The sequence below is a fragment of the Salvelinus alpinus genome, chromosome 17, assembly GCF_045679555.1.
Source record: "Salvelinus alpinus chromosome 17, SLU_Salpinus.1, whole genome shotgun sequence".
NCBI classification, from domain to species: Eukaryota; Metazoa; Chordata; class Actinopteri; order Salmoniformes; family Salmonidae; genus Salvelinus; species Salvelinus alpinus.
The window spans coordinates 14,085,028-14,098,268 of record NC_092102.1 but is presented as its reverse complement, the minus strand read 5'-3'; the positions used below and the strand labels follow the sequence as shown (position 1 = coordinate 14,098,268).

At 43.3% G+C, this 13,241-nt stretch overlaps 1 protein-coding gene across 4 annotated transcripts in view; it reads right to left on the bottom strand.

Annotated features, from left to right (window-relative positions):
* Positions 1–35: 35 nt before the first annotated feature.
* Positions 36–13,241, bottom strand: part of LOC139542203 (complement C1q-like protein 4) — a 30,936-nt gene continuing 17,730 nt past the window's right edge. For all 4 annotated transcript variants that reach the window (XM_071347349.1, XM_071347350.1, XM_071347352.1 and 1 more), the window contains exon 3: positions 36–2,456. In XM_071347349.1, coding sequence (XP_071203450.1) covers positions 2,277–2,456 — 180 coding nt within the window. In that variant the 3' untranslated portion in view covers positions 36–2,276. The remainder of the gene's footprint in view (positions 2,457–13,241) is intronic.

The following is a 13,241-nucleotide window of genomic DNA, read 5'->3' as shown; positions in this document are numbered from 1 at the left end:
AACCAGACATGTAAGAATAGTGAAGTGAACAGCAGTGGTGTTGTTATAGATATTTTAATAGCAATTCTGTATACAACTTGGAAGCAACAGCTTGTCAGGCTTTCATCCCAATGGTACAGAGAGTAGAGTAGTGTTTATACACATCAGATGGTTTTACATAATACTGAAAACTCATGTTAGCTCCCAAAGCTAACGCCTCAGGCTTTGGCTCAGTGGGCTAACACGATCTTGCATCACACACTCACAATCCGGTTTTAATAACCAGTTCGTCTCACTCCGAATGTGGAATGGGTAGAACTGATGATCTTGGTTATACTATATGTACAGTTCACAATGTAAGTAGAAGAGACACATGGAATATGCTGTATGATTCAATGTACCAAGTGTTAGTGCACCTATACTGCGCCCCATTTCCCGATAGCGATGGGATTTGGGCTTACGAGTGTTTTAGAGATGCATGTTTCCTAGAACTGCTGTAGATGTAACATACGTTTCCCAAAACCCCACGCAGAGAAAACGTTCGCTGTCTGTCGTTGAGGCATGTGTCGATACTGATTGGATCGAAAGAAATTCAACGCTGGTCTCAGATCAGCTTTCTCAATTTAAATCTTACCTTAACGTTTGAATTATTCCACAATTCTGACGACGGATCAGCTCCTAGACAGATATCAACTACGGCTGCAAATATCGAGGCGTCTTATTCTAATGCTTACCCTATAATAATGCACTAAATCAAGATTTGGCACATCTTTGAGCACGTTAGGCTACACATCATTAACTATATTGAGACAAATTACAGACAGCACCCAACAGTAGCAAAATAGAACCCAATTGACATAGGCCAATAGCCTACTGTATCAATATTTTAATGGAGTCATCTGGTTTTAATTTGAAGAATATCTTGTATACCTCGCTTGTTTGTATCAATTGCAAAGATAATTGCAACTTTATATGTGTAGTGTTTTTACGTTATCTGCGGCTGAACCATGTGATTCTATGTTTAGCGGAGATCTTCTGTGTATAAAGTTACGCTGGAGGCCAAAAAGCATCTAACGCCGCACTTGGCTTTCTATGGGTGGTCTGAGGCATGCCATAGATTACGAGCGTTTTCACGTGCAACGTTAATAACGACGGTTTTGGAAAACAGCGTGAAGATTTTACGATGCTCCTACAAGGTTTTAACAATGAATTTAGACTTAAGATGATTTTGGGAAGTCGGGCCCTGTACATTTTCTGATATCCTTACTTGTACACAATCTGAAATGTAAACACACAGGAGGTGTTAAGAAAATCACTTGGTCATGATGATTGCTTCAACACACAACTCTCTCATCACACACCCATAAAACACTTCATTGTAAAATGACATGCTCACCCACTCAGTCCAGTCTTTTGTGTTTGTTGCCATTTCAGTGTGTGTGTGTACTGTATGTGTGTGTATGTGTGTGTGTGTTTGTATTCCACTCCTCTCCTTCCGTCCTCCCCTAGCCTCATGGTGTGATGGTTATAGAAGGTCAACCATCTGTGCTTAAACAGCTGGGTTTACTTTGAATGCTGTCTTCATTTTATTTTGTTATCATTTTTTTTATGTCCTTCCTTGTTTGGTATTTTTATAACTGAAATCAATAAACAATTGATAATTAAAAATAATACTATAACAGTAAAGCAGTTCCGTCCTAGATTATGAACAACAGGGATCATACTGTACTTTGAACTTTTATTTTGAAACAGCAGGGGACTTTTATTTTGAAACAGCAGGGGCTATTATTTTTTCAACAGCTAGCTAGGGGATGTGATTGGGAACTATCCAAGTGGTCTTAACTGAACTGCCCACTGGATTAGAGGGGGGTTAAATGTAGCGAAGTTGAGAACTGTGATGGCTCCCGGAGCTAATTCCTTGGCTCTAGCTCAGTGTGCTAACCTGGTCTTGATTCAAAACACTCACGACCTTGGTCCCACTCAAGATGCTGAATGCATGGGTAGAACTGATTATCTTGGTTCAACTGTATGTCCAACTCACTATGTTAGTAGACGGTACATATGGCATATGCTGTATATTTTTCAATGCAACCTTGTGCACCTATTCTGTACATGTTGTAATATTCATATGTTCACACACACAATAAACATACTTGGTCATGATTGGCTTAATAACACTCAACACACCCATGAAACACTCCTTAATTTCAAAAACCACACACTCAGTCTATGTCCTTTCATCCTATCAGTGTGTGGGGGGGGGGGGGGTATCATGAAGCTGGGATGGTTGATCAGGGTCAGTCGGGGTAAATGAGGAACCCAGAGAAGGTGCTGTATTTGTTGGTGTTTCCTCCATGGACCTTCCCCCCGTCCAGCTGTACACACACCTCGTCCCCCACGTCCAGATGCAGGATCACACTGTTGGATGCGTAGTCGTAGTTCTGGTCCGCATCCTGGGCTATGGCGCTGGCCTTCACCTGTTACACACACGCGTGCACACACAGAGGGGAAGACAGAGGGACAGTTAGGGGAAGGACTGAACAGACAGAGCAAATGGCATGGCTTGAAATACAGTTAAAACCATCAAGGTTATAGTTTTAAAATAGGCAATTGTAACAGTAACTTAATTCATGCATGTGTGTCTACGTGTCCACATGAGTAAACCCAATTAAATGTGTTAACAAACAAGTAATGATCCACTGCCTGCGGGTCAATACAGACTGAGCTCCTTAACAGCATGCAAATGAGAATCTGTCTGACGCTCAGGCTGGGCCTGACACAGCCGATGCGCTCCAAATGGCACCCTATTCCCTGCACACATTCTGACCACAGTTATACTTGCCTTGATCAAACGCCGTGCACTATAAAGGGAATAGGTTGCCATTTGAGACGCAGACAGCCAGTCAATACCATATTGAGCTCTGCTACTAGCACTAGGCTAGCATCATAAAGCAACAGGGCCCAGTTTCCCAAAAGCATCTTAAGGCTAAGTCCATTGTTAGAACCTTGGTAGGTGCATCGTAAAATCTTCTAGCTGTTTCCCAAAAGCATTGTTAATAACGTGGCATGTGAAAACACTCGTAATCTAACGCATTCCCCCGGCCACTCGTAGAACAGCTAAGTGCGTCGTTATGATGTTTTCTTTGCCCTTCCACTTCACTTTATACACAGAAGATCTCCGCTAAACATAGAATCACATCTCTGTCACCACTGATAACTTCAGAACAAAGTTGACTAGAAATACAAAGCTGCCAATGTCTTTCAATTGATACAAACCAGGGACTTATAAAAAATGCTTCAAATTAAAACCGAGATGACTGCATTAAAATATAAATACAGTAGGCTATAGGCCTATTTCAATTATATTCGCACTTTGGTCCGCAGGTAGTATAACTTTTCATTACATTTCATTACATTTCATTATAGTACAACGGTTTAATTTGTCTAATCTTAGCAATTTCTTCTTAGCTAGCTACATAGCCGTCTTTGTATCAAAGATAATTGCGTAATTATCGTATTTCGTCGTCCTAACGCAGTCTACACTGCTATCTGCCATCTGCCCAGCAGCTAGCCAGCTAGCAAACGTCCACCGTCTACCGAATAGCAGCACTTTGGTCCGCAGGTAGTATAACTTTTCATTACATTTCATTACATTTCATTATAGTACAACGGTTTAATTTGTCTAATCTTAGCAATTTCTTCTTAGCTAGCTACATAGCCGTCTTTGTATCAAAGATAATTGCGTAATTATCGTATTTCGTCGTCCTAACGCAGTCTACACTGCTATCTGCCATCTGCCCAGCAGCTAGCCAGCTAGCAAACGTCCACCGTCTACCGAATAGCAGCACTTTGGTCCGCAGGTAGTATAACTTTTCATTACATTTCATTACATTTCATTATAGTACAACGGTTTAATTTGTCTAATCTTAGCAATTTCTTCTTAGCTAGCTACATAGCCGTCTTTGTATCAAAGATAATTGCGTAATTATCGTATTTCGTCGTCCTAACGCAGTCTACACTGCTATCTGCCATCTGCCCAGCAGCTAGCCAGCTAGCAAACGTCCACCGTCTACCGAATAGCAGCACTGTAGCAACTATTACACCCAACTGAACGACTTGATTAGTGTAGTGTTAGCTAGCTACATAGTTGTCTTTGCTGTCTTCGTATCCAAGATAATTGTGTAGTTTAGAGTGTGTAGTTTTAGAGTGATTATCTTAATTTACCGAGGCTAGCTAGCCAGCTATCTGTCGTCCCTAACGTAGGAGACACTGCTAGCTAGCCAACAGCTAGCCAATATATTGAAATACATTTCATGTTCAATCAAATGTGTTCTATTTTGCTACTTGTAGGCTACTGTCCGTAGGCTAATTATATTTCATGATGTATGGCCTAACATGTGCGCAATGATGTGCCAAATCTTTATTCAGTGCATTACTATAGGGTAAGGATTAGAATCAGGCCCCCAGTATCTGGTCTGGAGCGTGAAGTCACGAGCTCTGCTGGTTGCCTACTGTGTAGCAACCTCGCGGTGCCAAAAGCCAAGGTCTGCCCAAGAAAGCCTATGTAAATTACGATCGCCAGAACAGCCAAACAAAAACATTTTGGAAGGCCGTTTTGGGTTCTAAAACGTGTTTATTGTGATCAAGGTCGATCTCCACAGTAAATTATTTTAAAGTTCGCTACAAATTTAGATATTTAATTTAATAGTGATCCAGAGCATTGGGCCAGTAACCGAAAGGTTGGGAAACAGCTAGAAGATTTTACGATGCACCTACCAAGGTTCTAACAATGGACTTAGCCTTAAGATGCTTTTGGAATCTCAGTTCACTGGTCACGATGGCTACACCCACCCGTAGCACGCGCTCCAGCAGGTGTATCTCACTGATCATCCCTAAAGCCAAAACCTCATTTGGACGCCTTTCCTTCCAGTTCTCTGCTGCCTGCGACTGGAACGAATTGCAAAAATCTCTGAAGTTGGAGACTTTTATCTCCCTCAACAACTTTAAAAATCTGCTATCCGAGCAGCTAACCGATCGCTGCAGCTGTACATAGTCCATCTGTAAACTACCCACCCAATTTACCTACCTCACCCCCCATACTGCTTTTATTTATTTACTTTTCTGCTCTTTTGCACACCAGTATCTCTTCTTGCACATGATCATCTGATGATTTATCACTCCAGTGTTAATCTGCTAAATTGTAATTATTCGATTTATTGCCTACCTCATGCCTTTTGCACACATTGTATATAGATTCTCTTTTTTTCTACCAGGTTATTGACTTGTTTATTGTTTACTCCATGTGTAACTCTGTGTTGTTGTCTGTTCACACTGTTCACATCAGCACATCAGCATATCGATTGTGCTACCAGGGCTGGAAAAACACTAGACCATTGTTACACTAATTTCCGCGACGCTTATAAGGCCCTCCCCCGCCCCCCTTTCGGAAAAGCTGACCACGACTCCATTTTGTTGATTCCAGCCTACAAACAAAAACTCAAACAACAAGCTCCCGCGCTCAGGTCTGTTCAACGCTGGTCCGACCAATCTGAATCCACGCTTCAAGACTGCTTCGATCACGCAGATTGGAATATGTTCCGCATCGCGTCCAACAACAATATTGACGAATATGCTGATTCGGTGAGCGAGTTCATTAGGAAGTGCATTGACGATGTCGTACCCACAGCAACGATAAAAACATTCCCAAACCAGAAACCGTGGATTGACGGCAGCATTCGCGTGAAACTGAAAGCGCGAACCACTGCTTTTAACCTGGGCAAGGTGACCGGAAGCATGACCGAATACAAACAGTGTAGCTATTCTCTCCGCAAGGCAATCAAACAGGCCAAGTCTCAGTACAGAGACAAAATCGAGTCGAAATTCAACAGCTCAGACACAAGAGGTATGTGGCAGGGTCTACAGTCAATCACGGATTACAAAAAGAAAACCAGCCCCGTCGAGGACCAGGATGTCTTGCTCCCAGACAGGCTAAACAACTTTTTTGCCCGCTTTGAGGACAATACAGTGCCACTGACACGGCCCCCTACCAAAACCTGCGGGCTCTCCTTCACTGCAGCCGAGGTGAGTAAAACATTTAAACGTGTTAACCCTCGCAAGGCTGCAGGCCCAGACGGCATTCCCAGCCGCGTCCTCAGAGCATGCGCAGACCAGCTGGCTGGTGTGTTTACGGACATATTCAATCAATCCTTATCCCAGTCTGCTGTTCCCACATGCTTCAAGAGGGCCACCATTGTTCCTGTTCCCAAGAAAGCTAAGGTAACTGAGCTAAACGACTACCGCCCCGTAGCACTCACTTCCGTCATCATGAAGTGCTTTGAGAGACTAGTCAAGGACCATATCACCTCCACCCTACCGGACACCCTAGACCCACTCCAATTTGCTTACCGACCCAATAGGTCCACAGACGACGCAATCGCAACCACACTGCACACTGCCCTAACCCATCTGGACAAGAGGAATACCCATGTGAGAATGCTGTTCATCGATTACAGCTCAGCATTTAACACCATAGTACCCTCCAAACTCGTCATCAAGCTCGAGACCCTGGGTCTCGACCCCGCCCTGTGCAACTGGGTCCTGGACTTCCTGACGGGCCGCCCCCAGGTGGTGAGGGTAGGTAACAACATCTCCACCCCGCTGATCCTCAACACTGGGGCCCCACAAGGGTGCGTTCTGAGCCCTCTCCTGTACTCCCTGTTCACCCACGACTGCGTGGCCATGCACGCCTCCAACTCAATCATCAAGTTTGCGGATGACACTACAGTGGTAGGCTTGATCACCAACAACGACGAGACGGCCTACAGGGAGGAGGTGAGGGCCCTCGGAGTGTGGTGTCAGGAAAATAACCTCATACTCAACGTCAACAAAACAAAGGAGATGATTGTGGACTTCAGGAAACAGCAGAGGGAGCACCCCCCTATCCACATCGACGGGTCAGTAGTGGAGAAGGTGGAAAGTTTTAAGTTCCTCGGTGTACACATCACGGACAAACTGAACTGGTCCACCCACACAGACAGCGTTGTGAAGAAGGCGCAGCAGCGCCTCTTCAACCTCAGGAGGCTGAAGAAATTCGGCTTGTCACCAAAAGCACTCACAAACTTCTACAGATGCACAATCGAGAGCATCCTGTCGGGCTGTATCACCGCCTGGTACGGCAACTGCTCCGCCCACAACCGTAAGGCTCTCCAGAGGGTAGTGAGGTCTGCAGAACGCATCACCAGGGGCAAACTACCTGCCCTCCAGGACACCTACACCACCCGATGTCACAGGAAGGCCATAAAGATCATCAAGGACAACAACCACCCAAGCCACTGCCTGTTCACCCCGCTATCATCCAGAAGGCGAGGTCAGTACAGGTGCATCAAAGCAGGGACCGAGAGACTGAAAAACAGCTTCTATCTCAAGGCCATCAGACTGTTAAACAGCCACCACTAACATTTAGCGGCCGCTGCCAACATACTGACTCAACTCCAGCCACTTTAAAAATGGGAATTGATGGAAATTATGTAAAAATGTACCACTAGCCACTTTAAGCAATGCCACTTAATACAATGTTTACATACCCTACATTACCCATCTCATATGTATATATACTGTACTCTATATCATCTACTGCATCTTGCCATCTTTATGCAATACATGTACCACTAGCCACTTTAAACTATGCCACTTTATGTTTACATACCCTACAGTACTCATCTCATATGTATATACCGTACTCTATACCATCTACTGCATCTGCCATGCCGTTCTGTACCACCACTCATCCATATATCTTTATGTACATATTCTTTATGCCTTACACTTGTGTGTGTGTAAGGTAGTAGTGTGGAATTGTTAGGTTAGATTACTGTTGGTTATTACTGCATTGTCGGAACTAGAAGCACAAGCATTTCGCTACACTCGCATTAACATCTGCTAACCATGTGTATGTGACTAATAAAATTTGATTTGATTTGATTTGATTTGATTTGACACTGCTATGCTTTATCTTGGCCAGGTCGCAGTTGCAAATGAGAACTTGTTCTCAACTAGCCTACCTGGTTAAATAAAGGTGAAATAAAAAATAAAAAAATTGAATCCCTGAGTTGACAAGGTAAAAATCTGTCGTTCTGCACCTGAGCAAGGCAGTTAACCCACTGTTCCCCGGGCGCCAAAGACGTGGATGTCGATTTAGGCAGCCCCCCGCACCTCTCTGATTCAGAGGGGTTGGGTTAAATGGGTTAAATGCGGAAGACACATTTGAGTAGAAGGCATTCAGTTGTACAACTGACTAGGTATCCCCCTTTCCCTTTCCATTCCGACTACTACATTGTCGTCACACAGGACCACGCGCTGACACAGACCAATCATGGGCCGACAGGCTTCGTGGAGGCTCTCGCCCTCATGCACGCTCTATGCAAGTGCACCTAAGGGGGTGTGATGTGCTCATAAATTTACTCTCTCAGGCAGGAAGAAAATTACTACATTGACTATGATCCTTTGCTACTTACGGCCACTTTCAGCATGATCCCTAGCGATTTTTTGGTGCCATTCAGCCCTATTCAGAAATATGGCGCCCTTCAAATTCAAATACTTCTGGTTTCATGTGCCATCGGGAGTTTTCCATAGTGTAATGACTTGTAATACCTCCCCTTGCCAAGCAGTATGGAGGGAGAGACCTTAGTAGAACTAAGTACCTTCTCCCGCCAAAACTCCTACCTCCCCTAAATTTCTGAATTAAGCAACATTTCTATTTTTGATACTAAAAGAACCCTCATGTCGAATTCGTTTTGATGTTGTGACGTCATGAAAGACGGTAGAACCACATAACTGTATCTGTTTGTCTACACTTCTCACTTATGAGGGTTGCATCTGAATGTTGTATAAAATTAATGATTAAGTATCCGAATACTTTTGAGAAAATAGAAATGTGATTTTAGTCTTCTAAATGAGAAAATGTTTTTTCATGTAAAGTTTATCAAGTCAGTAACCACTCCCACGTGAGCACAGAGATTATGCAAAACGTAATGGAAGCCCTTTTCCCCAAAGTGTTTAAAAGGACGCGCTGAAGAATTTAAATAAAGACCAGTTACGTGCAGCACCAGCTGAATACGTTACAAATGGTTCAGAAATCTACCACTCCATAGACCATGCAGACTAAGGCGTAAAACTACAACTACAACCAAAGGACAAGACCAGAGAACGTGAGGACGCTGGTCCCCACGTTGAAATGGTTACCACTCTATAGACCAAGCAGACTGACGTGTAGACTTCACGTTATCAATCTGTAGATGGAAACGTACGTAGCCTAGGACGAGAACACCGACAACCTCTGAAGCATTCTAATGAGATCAACTTTAAGAACTACTGTACAGGGTACGTCGAAGTACCATTCTTACCACCACCACGACCAGGAACTTTACCTAAGGACATGGTGATCTCTGGTGGCCAAAGCAGAGTCGTACACCCAACATCACCCTGACCAAAGGATTTAGACAATCAAGGACAGCTCAATCGTAAATACATAAATTGCATTCTCTTTTCTGAATGAGCGGCTATTAGATTAAAGATTTGGTATTTTCGTGAGCGTAGCTTCCCAAAGTCCAATAGAGTAACTCCTTTGTCTCCCTTCCTTCCCCCCTCCTCTCTCTGAATTCACCACCGTGTTATAACCAAACTGTCCTGTTTTGTTAGTCTTCTAGAGACTATTTACTGTATAATGTTAGTGTGTATTTGTGTATTCTGTAATTGTTTAATTAGTTCGTAATAAATAATTGAGCCAATTTGTGTATCGCTGATTTATCAATAAAGTAGGGTTCGTGCAGACTACAAGAAATGATGACGTTCAGAATGACTGATGAGGTAATAATACATTAATAAGTGACTGTAATCGATAAGATATGAAAATATCTGAAGAGAGTTAAATTCGGGAAATAGTAACTCTTTAAACAACATTTTCCCGTGGTGCCCCGACTTCTTAGTTAATTAATGTTTACATGATTAGTTTAATCACATAATAATATTAACACCTAGAGAATTGATTAGATATAACAGTCTTCACATTAATGAAAAGTCACGTCACGACTATAGGAATCCGTGGATGACGTCAGCGCTATCACTATCTACTGGTTTTAATGTCTATGGTTAGAATAAGCCTCCTCAATATTTGCAGCCATAAGTTAGAATATCTTTCTAGGAGCTGATCCGTCGTTAGAATTGTTCAAGTAAGATTTGAAATAGAGAAAGCTGATCCGAGGGCAGCATTGCCTTTCTTTCGATCCTATCAGTATCAACACATTCCTCAAGGACTTGCGCACGTTCCCTCTGCATGGTGTTTTGGGAAACGTATGTTACATCTTCAGCCATTGTAGGAAAGATGCATCGTTAAAACACTCGTAAGCCTAACACATCGTTATTGGGAAACCGTACCCAGGTCAATAGCTGGTGGTGGAAGATACTGTTGCTGTTTCTGGATCTAACTGCCTGAATGGATGACTTCCAACCCCATAGACCACTGTCCCATGTGAACCTCTTCTTCATCTATTCTACACTAGCCAATCAGCCTTCTGCTTCATTACACATGCCTGAGCGCCCCATACACAGCTACAGCAGCTCTTTGACGACCAATAACAGTGTGTGCGTGGAGGGGGGGGTTAATGGACAATAAAGTACATATTATCTTATATTCACAGTCTTAAAAAAAAGAGAGGAGTGAGTATATAAGATTTATATCTCAACTCTGTAGTCATATGTCTGTCTGGCATCAGTGGCCTAACTGTCCTTGGATCTATCAGGCTCCATGTCCAGGCAGCCACGGCTCTGAGCACAGACCACTCAATCGCTGTCAGCTCTTCAGACAACCGACGCACATCTCCAAGACACCGCACCACACGACAGGCTCAGAATATGATCTGCAGCTCAACTAACATGACTCTCAATCCCACCACTGTACTGTGTCATTGGTAACACTTGACTTAAGGCTGAATAATGATGCTTTATAAGCACGTATGAGCCCTTATGTCCTTCTCCACAACAAGCTGCATTATGATATCTATATGTTAAACTTTAAAGGGCTCTTTGGCTGTCCCCATAGGAGAACCCTTTGAATAACCCTTTTTGGTTGCAGGTCGAACCCTTTTGGGTTCCATGTAGAACACTTTCTACAGAAGGTTCTACATGGAACACAAAATGGTTCTCTATGGGGACAGCTGAAGAACCCTTTTGCAACCCTTTTTTCTAAGAGTGTACATACCTGGCTAATCATTAGTAAGTAAGCCTTGTCTGAGCCAGAATGGCCCATAGGGCCTTACCCCTAATCTATCTCCTTAATGCTGAGTGCCAAGAAGAGAGGCATCGGGTCCCATTTTTAGAGTCCTTATTATGACTCAACCGGGGATTGAAGCCCAAACCTTCCAATCTCAAGGCAGACACTAACAAGAGAACACTGGCCCCACATTCTGTATAAGTCATACTCAACAGAAATTTACCAGATGCTCTCATCCAGAGCAACTTACAGGAGCAATTAGGGTTAAGTTCCTTGCTCAAGGGCACGATGGACATATTTTTCACCTAGTCAGCTTGGGGATTCAAACCAGCAACCTTTCAGTTACTGGCCCAACACTCTTAACCGCTAGGCTACCGGCAGATCATGCCGGCTTGTTTGTCCATTTTTTTTGTTGCACCATCTATGCTCAGTGGGCAGTCAGAGGAATAGAATAAAGGAAGGATAGTCCTACAGTGAGCCAGGGGAATGGAGGACGAAAGAAAAAGAACATGACAGAGACGCACCACTTAGAAAAAACATGACAGTAAAAGGATGGCAAAAGAAGACACGTTGGTTGACAGAGAGAGAGAGAGAAAGAAATCAGGGAATGAGAGGAGAGGAATATAGATGTGTGGGCTGAGGGACGAGGCAATAGGGAGATGGGTGGTGTGAGGGCCAGACTGAGATCACACCACAAGACAGATGTATAGACAAGATATGCAACATGTCATGATGGCCAGAGAAGTGAACAAAGCATTAGAGAGAGAAAAAGAGAATGGGTTTGGACCAGGGCTCTCCAACCCTGTTCCTGGAGAGCTACCATCCTGTAGGTTTTTGATCCAACCTTAGTCTAGCGCACCTGATTCTAATAATTAGCTGGTTGATAAACTGAATCAGGTTAGTTACAACTGGGGTTGGAGCGAAAACCTACAGGAGTGTAGCTGTGCAGGAACAGGGTTGGAGACCCCTGGTCTAAACCATGCCAATGTCTGTTTGAGTTAAGTGAAATCAGTATACTAATTAATGAATCATGTGACGTGATTAATCCAGGGGATATTTCCCATGTTAACTCCACCTGTATGTGTCTGTGTTAGTGGTAGTTTTCCTCATTGCTGTTAGGGGACATTACATGTGGTTGGAGCTAGAGGTTATGGGGGTGACATAGTGACAGCAGTTTTTCCCCTGCCCTTGCCATCAAAAGTAATAGAGATTTGGTATTTAACGTTCCACCACGTTTGCAATGGTCTTGTCTATACTAATGCAGCTATGCTTTATAATGTGTCACAGAGGGGTAATATGTCATGCTATACTTCTTAAACGCATCATCTCCCCTAACCTCTCATTAACTTTGTGGTGGTGCTATCGTTAATCTATTCATTTATAGTCCCACGCTGACGATCTGTACATCATCTGGAAATAATGGGCAAAGTGGTAGGGACCTCAATACAATGTGCAATATGGACATACTGCCTTCATTCCCTCTGATTGAAGCTATCCCTGGGTCTTTTTAATCTTTAATCCCGTAATCTTTTAATAGATCACCTGAAAGGTCAAGTGATTTCATACGGCCGTGTTAAAATGTCAGGCCCCTGGCCCATTCTGTAATGACCAGCACCTGTATTAACTCCAAGTGACATGGATTGCTTCCCAAATGGCATCTTATTCCCTACATAGTGCATTACTTTGACCAGAGCCCTAATGGACTCTGGTCAAAAGAAGTGCACTAAATGGGGAATAGGATGCCATTTGGGGCACAAACATGGATATGGTAGAGCTGCTGAAATATAATATAATTAGCCTTCAGAGTACTATAACGAAGGAAGCTCTGGCTCTGCCTATGTACGGTGCCTGACTCTTTGAAGAAGTGATGTTTGAGACTGTTTGTGTTTGAGACTTCAAGGCAACCAATAAAATAGTTCATGATTATGTAATATAAATCTCTCAAAATAGAGATCTTTTGATCCTTCACGCCAGAGTAATTAGTGATCAGGTATGT